The following is a 16615-nucleotide window of genomic DNA, read 5'->3' on the forward strand; positions in this document are numbered from 1 at the left end:
GAGGGTCAACTCACTAATTCATGAAATTCATCTATCTGTGTGGCCTTTGGTATGTTCCGAGCTATGTGCAACCATCAACCCCACAGTCAATTTTAGAACATTTTCTTGACCTCCAAGAGAAATCCTGTACCTTTTACCTATTATCCCACTATCCTCCCAGCCCTAAGCAACCACTAATGTACTTTTATTTCTGTAGATTTGCCTATTTTTGGGTATCTTATATAAATGGAATCATATAATATGTGAGGGTTTTGACCAGCTCCTTTCACTTAACATGTTTCATTAGCATGTGTCAATCCAGGCATAGCTCTGGAGATGTGCTTCCAGATCACCACAATAAAGCCATACTGCAATAAAGTGAGCCACATGAACTTTTTGGTTTCCCAGCACATGTAAAAATTATTTTTACATTACATAATAGTCAATGAAATGTGCAATAGTATTGTCTCATAAAACAATGTACATACCTCAAAACGTTAACCATCATCTGAGCCTTCAGTGAGTCATAATCTCTTTACAATAGTAATATCAGAGATCACGGACCACAGATCACCATAACAAAGGTAATATAATGAAAAAGTTTGAAATATGATGAGAATAACCAAAAGTGACAGAGAGATACAAAATGGGCAACTGCTGTTGGAAAAATGGTGCCCATCAGATCAGATCAGATCAGATCAGTCACTCAGTCGTGTCCGACTCTTTGCGACCCCATGAACCGCAGCACGCCAGGCCTCCCTGTCCATCACCAACTCCCGGAGTTCACTCAGACTCACGTCCATTGAGTCAGTGATGCCATCCAGCCATCTCATCCTCAGATTCACTCAACTCAGGGTTGCCACAGACTTTCAGTTTGTGAAAATCCATTATCTGCAAAGTGTAGTAAAGTGCAATAAAATGAAGTATGCCTGTACTTTCTTCCTTTTAATGGTTGGGTAATACTCTGTTGTATGGCTGTATCACATTTATTGACTTTTGTTACATTTTATTGTACAGTTGACCCTTGAGCATCTCAAGTTTGACCTGCACAGGTCCACTTATATGCAGATTTTTTTCAGTAGTAACTACTACAGTACTACATGACCTGTGGTTGGTTGAATCTGTGGTTGCGGAGGGCTGACAAAAAGTTATACCAGGAGTTTTGACTGCACGGAGGGTTGGTGTCCGTGACAACTGTGTTGTTCAAGAGTCAATTGTAGTTGCCTTTAATGTCTGTCTGCCCAGTAGACATAAGTTCCACGAAGGCAGGGGCATATCTTATTTATCTCTCTATCCACAGCAAATTATTTATTGAATGAATGTATAACTTCATAAAGTAGCCTCTTGTCTCTGTGTATCTACAGAAGTTCTTGTTTGTTTTTACTCAACTGCCTCAAGCCAAAGAGTGGTGCATCCCAGTTCTAATGTTTGGAAGTTGGTCCCTGTTTTGGAACTCAGCAGGGAATCATTAAGCTCATGAGATTGTTAGTGACTGTGTGTGTGTAAAGTTTGTGTGTTTATTTACTCAACAAATATTTATTCAGATATTTAGTGGAGACTTCACTATGCCAGAGAGTGTTCAGTAGTGGAGTAGAATGGTAAAGAAGACCAACATGGTCCCTGCTCTCTTTCTTTCCTGGAGATTACATTCTAGTTGAGGGAGACAGAGAATAAACATGCAGATAATAAATGGTGTAATTTCATAAAGAAGTAAATGCTATGAAAAAGCTAACACAGCGTAATGAGATAGTAACTCTGTGATGGTGGTGGGGAACTACTTCAGCTAGGATGGTGAGGAAAAGGGTGTGAGGGGGTGACATTTATTTGAGCAGGGGTCTGAATGATGAGAAGAGGGTGGTCACGAGAAAATCTGAGAGAAAAGCATTTCAGGAAGAGGGAATGGGTACAGGGGCTCTGAGTTTGGAATGAGCTGGACACTTTAAAGGGTTAAAAACAAGGCTGTGCTGGTGTTCCTGTGTGATGAATGAAGGGAAAAGTAGTAGAAAATGAAACTGGAGAGAGGCAGGGCTAAATCATGTAGGATCATGCAGGTCACTGAAGAAAATTTATAATTAGAATCAAATCCACAGGGAAGTCATTGGACAGCTTTAAGCAGGAAAGTGACACTACTGATTTATAATTTTAAAAGATTGCCTGGCTTCCTAGGTGGAGATCATAGACCAGTTAGGAGGCTTGTTGTGGTGTTCCGAGTGAGAGGTAATGAGATTGGCTTGAATCTCTAAGGTTCCTTGTCTTAGCAGTCTTTGATTCTGGGTTATCTGCATCCAGGATTTATTTTGGTTGATTTTCACAATTTTCCAACATCAATTTTGGTCTGAGACCTTTAGCATTTGCTGATGATCCATTGGGACAAGCATATTACCACTATGTTTTCATAAATAGTGCCTTTATGTTACTATTTGCTTCAAAAATGATTAGTAAGGATAATCATATCAAGTCTTATTAATTTATACTATAGGATAAGGGATATTTAGAAGTCTGGATTCTCATATTGTTGTTTTATCCAAATATATTCGTTTTTTAGTATAGTGGTGGGTTTTACTTTACCAGTGAGAGGGCAAAATAACATTTTTCAATGTAGAACATGATAGCTTACACACAGGAGTAACTTAATATTTATCCATTAAACAGGAACTGTTTCTGTTGACTGAATTTAACACACATCATCAGTTTATGACCTTTGGTATGCATTATTTGTCATTTAATTCTAATAACCATTCAGTTGGTATATGTAGGACCTCCATCGTATAAAACAGAAAACTTAAATTCAAAACATTTCACATTGTCCCTCATCTAATCCTCTAGCCATTCCTATAAAGTCAGCCATGGCATTACACACGCAGAATTTGCAATGATGAAACAGACTCAGAAAGGATAGTGACTTGCCCAATTCCCTATTCCCCTACCCTGCTTTAGTTTTCATATTAGTACTTATAATTTCTTAATATAATGTTATTAATTTGTATATTTGTTCATCATTTCGACTAGAGTATACATTCTATGGGACTTCCCTGGTAGCTCAGTGGTAAAGAATCCACCTGCAATGAAGGAGACACAGGATACGCTGGTTCAATCCCTATGTTGGGAAGATTCCCTGGAGGAGGGCATGGCAACCCACTCCAATATTCTTGCCTGCAGAATCCCATGGACAGAGGAGCCTGGCGGGCTACAGTCCATAGGGTCACAAAGAGTTGGACATGACTGAAGCTACTGAGCACACACATGCACGTGTGCATTCTATGAGGGCAGAGAATGTATAAGTTACCTGCTGCTGCTGCTGCTAAGTCGCTTCAGTCGTGTCCGACTCTGTGCGACCCCATAGACGGCAGCCCACCAGGCTCTCCCGTCCCTGGGATTCTCCAGGCAAGAACACTGGAGTGGGTTGCCATTTCCTTCTCCAATGCATGAAAGTGAAAAGTGAAAGTGAAGTCGCTCAGTCATATCTGACTTGTAGTGACCGGGGACTGCAGCCCACCAGGCTCCTCCGTCCATGGGATTTTCCAGGCAAGAGTACTGGAGTGGGGTGCCATTGCCTTCTCCGTATAAGTTATCTATGGCTGTGTAATAAATGACTCCAAAGCTCAGTGCCTTAATACATCATACATTTATTATCCCACAATTTCTGTGGATTCAGAATTAAGAAGCAGCTTAGCTGAATGATTTCAGCTTTAGGCTCTCTCATGAGGTAATTGTCCAGATGTCAGCTAGGGCTATAATCATCTGAAGGCTTGACTGGTGCTGGGACATCTACTTCAAAGATCACTCATGTTATTGTCAGCAGGAAGGCTCTGTTCCTCTCTGGCTGTTGGCCAGAGGCCTTAGTTTCCCCTCACGTGGGCTTCTCTTCATGATATGGCAGCTGGCTTCCTCCAGAGCAAATGATTCAAGAGAGAACAAGGCAAAACGTTCTTAAATGCAAACTATCTTTTATAGCATAGCATAGCATTGTTAACTGCTGCCATGTGCTATTGGTGACGCAGACCAATCCTGATATGTTGTGGGAGGGACTACACAAGGGTATGAATAACTGGAGATGGTTATCATTGGGGGCCATCTTGGAGGCTGGCTACCACAGCTACTTTCTCTCTTGTTTACTATTATTACTATTATCCCAACACTGAGAAGAGTATCTTGCATATTGTAGGTGCTTAGTAAATATTTGTTGAATGAGTGGGTGGATGGATTTAGAATACCATACTAATTAAAAATGTATGTCTATAGCAAAAAGGACCATTCATGGATCCTAAGTTGTTGGGGAGGGGCGTGGAATATGAGTACTATAATAACAATAATTGTCAGATGTAAAGTGCAAGGAGGATTCACTATTATTTTTTTATATCTTTCCCTCAGATGTGGAAACATGAGGGCTTTTTTGCACTCTATAAAGGATTTTGGCCAAACTGGCTTCGACTTGGACCCTGGAACATCATTGTATCCTTTTAGAACATGAGAGTGAAAGCATATGGTTCAAGCTCCCAGGTAATTCGAGACTATGGGAAGGACAATTTTGATTATTGGAGCCTTTTAGGCAAATGAGAATCTATTCTAGTGATGACCATTGCAGATGGAGCTAAGTACAGAAATGGCTTTCAATTGGAGTCTAATACAAACTAAAGGGATTAGAAAAGAAATGCCAAAGTTTTTTTTCCTCTTTATTTTTTTATTTTTATTTTATTTTTTAACTTTACAATATTGTGTTGGTCAACAACAAGCACAGCCAAATCTGGAAGGGGCTAGGAAGGTTTTGAAAACCCTGCTATGAGGTATCCACAGGAAGGTCTATGGAGTCCACATTTCCTACCCCTAAGTATAGGACCAGAGTAGCTGGGGAAATAATAAGACAGAAAATACTCATAGGACAAAGGAATCCAGAGCCAAGGGGGACTCTTTCCTCCTGGGTAACTTTCCTTCCTTTAGCTGTGTTTGAGTGCCTCCTGTGTGCAGAGCCATGAGTTGGATGGTGTGTGTGGTGGTGTTTTTATTGTGGTGAGCACTGCAGGGTTGAAAAGTCATTCCCTGCCCCTGTGGAGTCTATAGGTTGAGGGAGATAGTGTCTCTGTTCCTCTTCCTGATCATCTAATGTCTGTAACAGTTACTCTAGTGCTGAATTTTATGTTGTTGATGTTCTTGGATATGTGTGTGTGTGTGTATGTCTGTGGCCTATTTGCCCCTAAAGAATAGAAGTATGTTAGACTTTTAATATGCTTTTATTGCTAAATGCCAGCAATCAAAATGGGTGTATGATGGCACTCAACACATGCTTGATTTGCCAGATGTAGTTTGAAAAAAGACTTTTAAGCAAGTACAACTTAGAATAGCAGAGCCTAAGTATCCCAGTAAGAGAATGCAGTGTACAATTTATAACCAGGTTTGACTTTCAGTATCATTCCAGTGATCTTCCATGACTTACTCTTCAGTTTTTTATTACATATGAGCAGCTCAAGAGGCTTCAAATCTAAGGATGTGAGCCAAACCCTGCCAACCTTTCTACTCTCTTTCCCCTTTTTTCTGTGTTCTGATGTATTTTGATCAAGTTGTAAGTGTTTACTGAACCATTGGTCTCCCAAGGCCCTTCTGGTGGAAGAATGATAGGATGGTTCAAAATTGCTCATGTGTTTGTGTTGCCATGTGAACTGTTCCTGAGAGGAAGTATTAACATTGAGACTCTGGCCCCAGATTGGTATCTTCTGTGAAGATGGATACTGATGGATGATACTCAAAATGGCCTTCTCTTCAAATGTGGGTTAAATGTAGTTTGTTAGCCCCAGACTTGGGCTAGAGCAAAAGGCATAGGCCAGGGCAGTTACTGCTATGTATGTTACAAGACCTCAGTTCTCATTAAAGTATTTATTGACAGAATCACTTTGGCTTTGTCTTCATTTACTGTTCTCTCATCTGCCAACTCTTTAAGTTATATTCTCTGGAAATTGATAAAGATAAGGTGACTATGAAATTGAGTCTGGACTCTTAAAGCACATTTATGGGAACGGACTAAGTGCATTGTGCTTTCCCACTGCCATTCATTCTCATAATGCCACTCGCTTGTAAACATCAGACAAGTGGTTCTAACCTAAAGAGGGAATAAGCAAACAAGGGGCTCATTTGGACAGTTTCCACAGATAAAATGCTGAAAGAGGCTTAAAATAGAACCCTGTGTCCAAGGTTCTAATTGTCTTACAGGCAAAAATTTCTGGCTACTTTCTTATACTTGAATAGTATCTACCACATTGTAGGCACTCAAATACTTGTGAAAGGAATAGTTTAGTTCTTCATCTTTATCCATCTGGAATAGTTTAGTTTTTCATCTTTATCCATCCATTTATTTGTTCAACAAACATTTATTGTATGTCTAGTATGTCCTAGATGCTGGGGGTGTAAAAATATATTAAGACATAATCACTATTTTAGAGGTCACATCCAAGGAGAAACAGACACGTAAATAGATTCTAAGTACAATAGGTACCTTGCTGCTGCTGCTGCTAAGTCACTTCAGTCGTGTCCAACTCTGTGCGACCCCATAGACGGCAGCCCACCAGGCTCCCCTGTCCCTGGGATTCTCCAGGCAAGAACACTGGAGTGGGTTGCCATTTCCTTCTCCAATGCAGGAAAGTGAAAAGTGAAAGTGAAGTTGCTCAAGTGTGTCCCACCCTCAGCGACCTCATGGACTGCAGCCTACCAGGCTCCTCCATCCATGGGATTTTCCAGGCAGGAGTACTGGAGTGGGGTGCCATTGCCTTCTGTCTGACAAATGAACTAAGTGCTGTAGAAGCACAGAGGAGGGAGCAGTCCATTTCCTAGGGGCCGGGCTAAAGGCTTCACAGTAGAGGTGATATTTGTGCTAAAAAGCGGATGTTACTATGTAGATTAAAGGCAGGGAAGGACATTCAAGGCAGGGGAATTGCAGGGGAGGGGGGCAACGTTCAGCATGGCTAAAATACAGGGTTTTGGTTTTCAAATACCATGTGACACAGAATCACCTGAAGATCTTGCAAAAACTGTAGATTCTTGTGTCCTATCACCTGAGATTCTAACCTTATGTGGGAAAGAGGTATTTGCTTTTGTCACAGGCATTCGATGGTGGGTGATCCTTAGATTACACTTTGAGAAGCACTTGTAAAGAAATATGGGCTAGAATGAAAGGAAATTATAGTGTGGCCAAAAGGGTCAAATTATGAAGGCTCTCTCTATATATCCCTAAGAAAGAGTTTGGCTTTTATCCTGGAGGAGGCAGGCAAAGGAAGCTGAAAATAGGGGATAATATAACCAGCTTGTGATTTTTAGGATAATAACCCTGGTGTGGAGGGTAGCCTGGAAGGAAGCAACCCAAACCAGGTTAGGATCCACTGAGATCTACTCCCCTTTATGTACAAGGTCCAGAAAAGCTAAGAAAATGTGTCCTAAGGCACATAGCCTGATTGTGGCAGGTTTGAGGCTAGCACATAGTTGTCAGATTCCTTCTCTGTCTCATTCTACCACCCCACAGTGCCTTCTTATTTGTTAAAGTACTGCCTTTTCAAAATAAACTTTAACAGACTATTTTTTAAGAGAAGTTTTAGGTTAATAGCAAAGTCCTGTGGAAGGGGTGGAGATTTCCTGCATACCTCTTACCCCCACAAATGTGCAGCTTCCCCCTCGTCAAAATTCCTCACCAGGGTGATTCATTTGTTAGAGTCAGTGAATCTATATTGGCACATCATTATCACCTCACATCCATCATTTATAATAGGGTTCACTTGTAAGTGTCATACATCCTGTGGGTTTTGACAAATGTGTAATGAGATGTATCCACCATTTTAGTATCATACGGTAGAGAGTCACTGTCCTAAAAATCCTTTGTGCTCTATTCATTCTTCCTTCTCCCCCAAACCCCCAGAATCCACTGATCTTTTTACTGTCTCTGTGGTTTTGCTTTTTCCAGAGTGTCATATAGTTGGAATCATACTGTATGTAGCCTTCTTAGATTGGCTTCTTTAACTTAGTAATATATACTTAAGGTTCCTCCATGTCTTTTCATGGGCTTACAGCTCATTTTCTCTTTTTTTCTTTCTGCACATACCACAATGTATCTATCCATTCACTTATGGAAGGACTCCTGGTTGCTTCTTCCAAGTTTTGGCAATTACGAGCAATGCTGTTATAAATATTCATGTGTAGGCTTTTATGTGGACACAGGTTTTCAGCTCATTTGGTTAAATATCAAGAAGTGAAATTGCTGGATGGTATGGGAAGAGTCTGTTTAGTTTTGTAAGAAACTGCCAAACTATCTTCCAAAGTGGCCATACCATTTTGCATTCCCACCAGCAATAAATGAGAGTTCCTATTTCTCTACATCCTTGCCAGCTTTTGGTGTTAGTGTTTTGGATTTTGGTCATTCTTATAGGTGTGTAATGATATCTCATTGTTTATTTTTTATTTTTTTAATATAAATTTATTTATTTTAATTGGAGGTTAATTACTTTACAATATTGTATTGGTTTTGCCATACATCAACATGAATTGGCCACAGGTATACACATGTTCCCCATCCTGAACCCCCCTCCCTTCTCCCTTCCGGTACCATCTGGCTGGTGCACCAGCCCCAAGCGTCATATATGAAATGAATCACCAGTCCAGGTTAGATGCGTGATATTTTGTATTTTTAATTTGAGTATAATCGCTTTACAACGTTGTGTTAGTTTCTGCCATACAACAGAGTAAATCAGCCATAAGTATACATATATCCCTTCCCTTTTGAACCTCCCTCCCCGGATCCCACCTCTCTAGGTCATCATAGAGCACTGAGTGAGTATTATACAGCAGCTCCCCACTAGCTATCATTGCTTATTTTTAAGACTACTACACCAGTCAGATACTCTACTCCTTTCCAAATAGATGAACGAAAAGGAAGCCACTTTTTTTCACAGTGGTATAATTTCTCGTACAAGAAAGATAATTTCTTATAGAGTGTGTATATATTGGAAATTGACTTTCAGCTCAGTTTAAATGTTATTCCTTCTGAGAAACCTTCCATTGATTTCCTCTCCACTAATCCAAATCACTTTCATCATTGTAATTCTTTAGATCATGAATTTGTAACTATACATTATATATATATGTGATTAATTAATAATATCTATATCTCCCATTAGTCTGTAAACTCCACAGTTTCATTTACTGCTGTGTTCTCAGTGCTGAGTACAGTTATATATACTCAGCAAGTATTTGTTAAATAAATTGATCTGTATCCAAAGACCTGATAAAATGTCTAAAGCATAGCAAAGGTTCGCAAATGCTGTGGGATTTAAGTGAAATGAAACTAAATTTGGAATTACTAGATAATGGTGGGTGATAGGTTGTTTAAGAGATAATAGGGGTGCCTGGGGAGATGCATGTCACCTTTTAAACTGATTATCTGTTCATTTATTCATTCAACAAATATCTACGCCTCATGGAGCTTATAGTTTACAAAGGGAGACATCATAAAAAGATAAATGAGTAATATATAGTATATTAGATGGCAGTAAAAGGTTTATAGAAAAATAAATTGGGGGAGAGATATGGGGAATATAGGAGTGGGGTTGCACACTAAGAAAGCCAAATTGGATTGAAGTCTATAGGTTGAGAGAAGAAGCCGATCTAAGGTTAAAGCAAATGTAAGACCCCTCAGGTGAGACTGTGCCTAGAATCTAACGTGATAATTCAAGCAAGAACTAATGGTGGCTTTGATGAGAGTAGTAGCAATGGAGGCTGTGAAAAGTGGTTGAAATCCCTATATGTTGGAGAAGAGTGAATAATGACTTGCTAAGGGATAGCATTTGGGCTTTAAAAGAGAAAGAGAGCAGAGGTTGGTTTTAACTCCAAGGCCTGGGCCACGAGAAGGGCAGTATTGTCATAGAAGTGGAGAAGACTGGAAGGTACAAGGCTTTTTTAGCAGGGGTGGGGGGCAATAATTTTGTACATGTTAAGTTTGAAGAGCCAGTTAGGCTTTTGGAGAGATGTGGTTTAGGCAGTGAGACATTGAAGTGTGTTCAGGGGGTATATGGGCTGGAGATGTATATTTGGAAATCATCAGTATGTGTAGATGGTACTTAAAGCTGTGATAATGAATGAGATCACTAAGGGAGTAAGCGTCAATAGATGAGGTTCAAGAACTGAACCTGGGGCAGTCCTTCATAAAACAGTTGTCTAAAAAAGAACAATATTCTGGTGATAGAAAAAGAGTGAAGGAGGCAAGGAGGTAAATTATTTTCAACATAAAATTTGAAGAAACAGAGTTTGAAGCTAATGAGATCTTTAGCCAAATTGCCAAAGCTTTAATGATTGTTGCCTTTAAGTAGCCATATCATGAGCAGATAGTTCAAATTCAAGAATTTGACTTGCTATTTTTATTTTTGGTATAGTATTCCTATCTTATCATAGTCATGGATAAATACAGTATCCCCCCAGGTAACCAGTATGATGAATAGAGCATTTTGATTGAACACTTAAGGGCTGCTGCTGCTGCTGCTAAGTCGCTTCAGCCGTGTCCGACTCTGTGTGACCCCATGGACTGCAGCCTACCAGGCTTCTCCGTCCATGGGATTGTCCAGGCAAGAATACTGGAGTGGGTTGCCATTGCCTTCTCCACACTTAAGGGCTAACCCATTTCTATAGTGAAATAGGCTACAGTGAGGGCACCTCAGTGAGTCAGAGTCTGCCTCTGGCCATATCACATTTGAAGGGGATTATTTCACATGCCTGAAGAACTCAATGTTTCACAAAAATATTCACCATAGAATTCTTATAAGTAGCGGCTCCCCATTGTATTTTTGAATTGCAACTTTTGATTGGAAAAAAAAACTTACAAGGGTATGTCAGATGTAAACTAGATCCACCCAGGGTCTTTTGAAGGTAGACTGAGAAGGAAATCTTTGGAGTCAATGAGTACAAGGAAACCGTCTTTAAAGAGACTAAGGACCTCAGTTGAAATCTTGTATGTCAAGGAACAAAACAAGACTAAACTCTGTACTGTCTGCTCAATTTATCTATAAACCTAAACTGTTCTAAAAAATAAAGCCTATTAATTTTTAAATGCTGTTAATGAAAGGGCAACACAAAGGTGACCAGGCACCACTGGTTCAGAAGAGAAATAATTATTTTCCCAGGTAAAAAGTCCAACATATCAAAAAGAGACGATGACAAGAGTTGGCAAGGATATGAAGAAGTCAGAACTTTTATAAATTGCTAGAGAGGTTGTAAAATGGTGCAGCTCTCTTTGGAAGACACTTGGATGAGTCCTGTATAAAGCTAAACATAGAATTGCCATCAGTTCAATTCAGTTCAGTTCAGTTACTCAGTCTTGTCCGACTCTTTGTGACCCCATGGACTGCAGCACGCCAGGCCTCCCTGTCCATCACCAACTCCTGGAGTTTACTCAAACTCATGTCCATTGGGTTGGTGATGCCATCCAGCCATTTCATCCTCTGTCATTCCCTTCTCCTCCCAGCATCAGGGTCTTTTCAAATGAGTCAGTTCTTTGCATCAGGTGGCCAAAGAAGGAGTTTCAGCTTCAGCATTAGTCCTTCCAATGACTATTCAGGACTGATTTCCTTTAGGATGGACTGGTTGGATCTGGCAGTGTAGTTCAAGGGACTCTCAGGAGTCTTCTCCAACACCAAACTTCAAAAGCATCAATTCTTTGGTGCTCAGCTTTCTTTATAGTCCAACTCTCACATGCATATTTGACCATTGGAAAAACCATAGCCTTGACTAGACGAACCTTTGTTGGCAAAGTAATGACTGCTTTTTAATATGCTGTTTAGGTTGGGCATAACTTTTCTTCCAAGGAGCAAGCATCTTTTAATTTCATGGCTGCAGTCACCATCTGCAGTGATTTTGGGGCCCCCCAAAATAAAGTCAGCCACTGTTTCTACTGTTTCCCCATCTATTTGCCATGAAGTGATGGGACCAGATGCCATGATCTTCATTTTCTGAATGTTGAGTTTTAACCCAACTTTTTCACTCTCCTCTTTCACTTTCATCAAGGGGCTCTTTAGTTCTTCTTCGCTTTCTGCCATAAGGGTGGTGTCATCTGCATATCTAAAATTATTGATATTTCCCCCAGTAATCTTGATTCCAGCTTGTGCTTCATCCAGCCCAGCATTCATCATGATGTACTCTGCATATAAGTTAAATAAGCTAGGTGACAATATACAGCCTTGACATATTCCTTTTCCTATTTGGAACCAGTCTGTTGTTCCATGTCCAGTTCTAACTGTTTGAGTCTCTGTCTTCAATTCCTCCTATATACATACTAAAAGGAATTGAAGACAGAGATTCAAACAGACACTTGTACACCAGTGTTCTTTGCAGCATTATTCACAATAATTAAAAGATGGAAACAACCCAGGTGTCCATTGACAGATGGATGAATAAACAAATGTACATCCATACAGTGGAATATTATTCAGCCATAAAGAGTATGAAGTGCTGACACATTACTGCAACATGGATGAACCTCAAAAATATACTAAATGCAGGAAGTCAGACTCAAAAGGCCACATATTATATATTTCCAGTTAAATGTTCAGGATAGGCAAATCTATAAAGACAGAAAGTCTTTCTTTACAGAAAGTACTGATAAAGTAATGACTGCCTAGGGGTGGGGGGAAAGAGGGAGGCACTGCTTAATGGGTATAAGGTTTTGTTTGGGGATGAAAATATTCTGAATTAGATTATGGTGATGGTTGTACAATGCTGTAGATGTACTAAGAAACATTGAATTGTATGTTTTAAACAGGTGATATTTATAGTATGTAGATTATATCTCAGTAAAACTCTTAAAAAAATCCAGCTTGTGGTTTATCTTGATTAGGATGACCAGTGAAGGGTTTCAATGAAGCTGCTTGGTAACAAACTACAGACTGATTTCATGTTAACTCCAGATGACCACATGGATATTTTCCTTTGGAATAAGCAAATCTATGATGTTACCAGTAATGTGAAGCTTCAAACAACTGAAATTTATGATCAGGAAACCTCAAGTTTGAGGGGATAAAATGATGATCAAAATCTGCAGGGTGTAAGATGAACAAATTTTCAACTTCTCCCCCCTGTTTTTTTGAGAAGGTAGAGCATGAGACAACTCAGATAATAATAGTAATAGCTAACTCTTACAGCTTTTATTATATGCCAGACACTGTTTTAAGTGTATTATGTTTATAAAACTGTTTACATCCTTTCAGTCACCCTATAAGATAGGTACTATTCTTATTTTTCAGGTGAGAAACTCAGGCACAGAAAGGTAAAATAGTTTGATCCTAGAAAATGGCAGAGCTGGGATTCTAACCTAGGCGGTCTGGGTCATGAGCCCATGCTTATGGTACCATGCTAGAGGTGTACTGACTCAGCCTTATCCAGGGTCACTTAAAGTTTATGGCAAGTGAGCAGCAAAGAATACAGATTTCATTCCGTGTCTTTATAGCACCTCTGGAGAGAGAAGTAGTTGTTGTGGTTGGTCACTCTTGGACACTTGACTGTAATACTAGATTTTAAAATCTTTCTAGGCGACCTGGGACTGCAAATATATCATTTTCCTCTTATTATCTGCTTTCTACTTTATTTTTCTTCATCTTTCCTTTGTTGACCTTTCTTCTCCATGACCTGCTTCATCACTAACCCACTCTTCTTCCCCCGTCCAAGTGAGGAATACACACAGGGGTGTGTTGTGGTTTGTATGTTATACTATTGATTGAAGAACTTGGAGTTATTGATACAGATGTATGTCACGAGTTTCAAATTTAACAATTTGGACGTGACTAGACTTCTCACCCTCTCTTCTCCCATGAAAAGAAGTATGCTGTTAGGCTTGTAAACAAACTTATGGGAGGAGTGATAAAACTTCTAAGAACCTGCTTATCAATACTTCTTCTCTCAGTTCAGTTCATTCAGGCACTCAGTCATGTCCGAATCTTTGCGACCCCATGAATTGCAGCATGCCAGGCCTCCCTGTCCATCACCAACTCCCAGAGTTCACTCAAACTCATGTCCATCAAGTCGGTGATGCCATGCAGCCATCTCATCCTCTGTCGTCCCCTTCTCCTCCTGCCCCCAATCCCTCCCAGCATCAGTCTTTTCCAATGAGTCAACTCTTCGCATGAGATGGCCAGAGTACTGGCATTTCAGCTTTAGCACCATTCCTTCCAAAGAACACCCAGGACTGATCTCCTTTAGAATAGACTGGTTGGATCTCCTTGCAGTCCAAGGGACTCTCAAGAGTCTTCTCCAACACCACAGTTCAAAAGCATCAATTCTTCGGTGCCCAGCTTTCTTCACAGTCCAACTCTCACATCCATACATGACCACTGGAAAAACCATTTCCTTGACTAGATGGACCTTTGTTGGCAAAGTAATGTCTGTGCTTTTGAATATGCTATCTAGCTTGGTCATAATTTTCCTTCCAAGGAGTAAGCATCTTTTAATTTCTGGCTGCAATCACCATCTGCAGTGATTTTGGAGCCCAGAAAAATAAAGTCTGACACTGCTTCCACTGTTTCCCCATCTATTTACCATGAAGTGATGGGACCAGGTGCCATGATCTTCGTTTTCTGAATGTTGAGCTTTAAGCCAGTTTTTTCACTCTCTACTTTCACTTTCATCAAGAGGCTTTTGAGTTCCTCTTCACTTTCTGCCATAAGGGTGGTGTCATCTCCATATCTGAGGTTATTGATATTTCTCCTGGCAATCTTGATTCCAGCTTGTGCTTCTTCCAGTCCACCGTTTCTCATGATGTACTCTATATATAAGTTAAATAAGTAGGGTGACAATATACAGCCTTGACGTACTCCTTTTCCTATTTGGAACCAGTCTGTTGTTCCATGTCCAGTTCTAACTGTTACTTCCTGACCTGCATATAGGTTTCTCAAGAGGCAGGTCAGGTGGTCTGCTATTCCCATCTCTTGAAGAATTTCCCACAGTTTATTGTGATCCACACAGTCAAAGGCTTTGGCATAGTCAATAAAGCAGAAATAGATGTTTTTTTTCTCAACTCTATTGCTTTTTCCATGATCCAGCGCATGTTGGCAATTTGATCTCTGGTTCCTCTGCCTTTTCTAAAACCAGCTTGAACATCTGGAAGTTCATGGTTCATGTACTGCTGAAGCCTGGCTTGGAGAATTTTGAGCATTACTTTACTAGCGTGTGAGTGCAATTGTGTGGTAGTTGGAGCATTCTTTGGCATTGCCTTTCTTTGGGATTGGAATGAAAACTGACCTTTTCCAGTCCTGTGGCCACTGCTGAGTTTTCCAAATTTGCTGGCATATTGAGTGCAGCACTTTCACAGCATCATCTTTCAGGATTTGAAATAGCTCCACTGGAATTCCATCACCTCCACTTGGCTTTGTAGTGATGCTTTCTAAGGCCCACTTGACTTCACATTCCAGGATGTCTGGCTCTAGGTGAATGATCACACCATCTTGATTATCTTGGTTGTGAAGATCTTTTTTGTCCAGTTCTTCTGTGTATTCTTGCCACTTCTTGTTAATATCTTCTGCTTCTGTTAGTCTATACCATTTCTGTCCTTTATTGAGCCCATCTTTGCATGAAATGTTCCCTTGATATCTTTAATTTTCTTGAAGAGATCTCTAGTCTTTCCCATTCTATAGTTTTCCTCTATTTCTTTGCATTGATCACTGAGGAAGGCTTTCTTATCTCTCCTTGCTATTCTTTGGAACTCTGCATTCAGCTGCTTATATCTTTCCTTTTTTCCTTTGCTTTTCGCTTCTCTTCTTTTCACAGCTATTTGTAAGGCCTCCCCAGAGAGCCATTTTGCTTTTTTGCATTTCTTTTCCAAGGGGATGGTCTTGATCCCTGTCTCCTGTACAATGTCACGAACCTCTGTCCATAGTTCATCAGGCAGTATATCTATCAGATCTAGTCCCTTAAATCTATTTCTCACTTCCACTGTATAATCATAAGGGATTTGATTTAGGTCATACCTTTATGGTCTAGTGGTTTTCCCCACTTCAATTTCAATCTGAATTTGGCAATCAGTAGTTCATGATCTGAGCCACAGTCAGCTCCCAGTCTTGTTTTTGCTGACTGTATAGAGCTTCCCCATCTTTGGCTGCAAAGAATATAATCAATCTGATTTGGCTATTGACCATCTGGTGATGTCCATGTGTAGAGTCTTCTCTTGCGTTGTTGGAAGAGGGTGTTTGCTATGACCAGTGGGTTCTCTTGGCAAAACTCTATTAGTCTTTGCCCTGCTTCATTCCATATTCCAAGGCCAAATTTGCCTGTTACTCTATCCACTAATATTTTCGTTAGCCTAGCACAATCAAAATATTGCATGTAAGTCAGAGTGATACAGTTGCTTTTTAAAAATACCATCATATCTTCTCAGTGAGAATAGCTACTCTCATTAATCTTAATTCCTGAGGTTTCAGTAAAGGGTATTTCTTCTCTCTATTCAGTGTCTCAGCATCAGAATTCAGTTGCATTTGGGGCTGTGCCTAACTCATTATAAGCACTCTTCATACATCCTTGGCTCTCCCATTTATTTAGTAAATAAAAAAAAACTTTAACACATCATTGCATAAGATTTCTAGGGGACCTGATAATTTTAAGGTGTTAGTTGGAATTTTGGATTATGAGCCCA

General features: G+C 40.0%; 1 protein-coding gene across 5 annotated transcripts in view; it reads left to right on the top strand.

The window, feature by feature from the left end:
* Positions 1 to 5859, top strand: part of SLC25A14 (solute carrier family 25 member 14) — a 40178-nt gene extending 34319 nt beyond the window's left edge. For all 5 annotated transcript variants that reach the window (XM_070784708.1, XM_070784710.1, XM_070784711.1 and 2 more), the window contains 2 exons: positions 4351 to 4431; positions 5418 to 5859. In XM_070784708.1, coding sequence (XP_070640809.1) covers positions 4351 to 4431; positions 5418 to 5459 — 123 coding nt within the window. In that variant the 3' untranslated portion in view covers positions 5460 to 5859. The remainder of the gene's footprint in view (positions 1 to 4350; positions 4432 to 5417) is intronic.
* Positions 5860 to 16615: the final 10756 nt, after the last annotated feature.

Source organism: Bos indicus, chromosome X (assembly GCF_029378745.1).
Source record: "Bos indicus isolate NIAB-ARS_2022 breed Sahiwal x Tharparkar chromosome X, NIAB-ARS_B.indTharparkar_mat_pri_1.0, whole genome shotgun sequence".
Classification (NCBI taxonomy): domain Eukaryota; kingdom Metazoa; phylum Chordata; class Mammalia; order Artiodactyla; family Bovidae; genus Bos; species Bos indicus.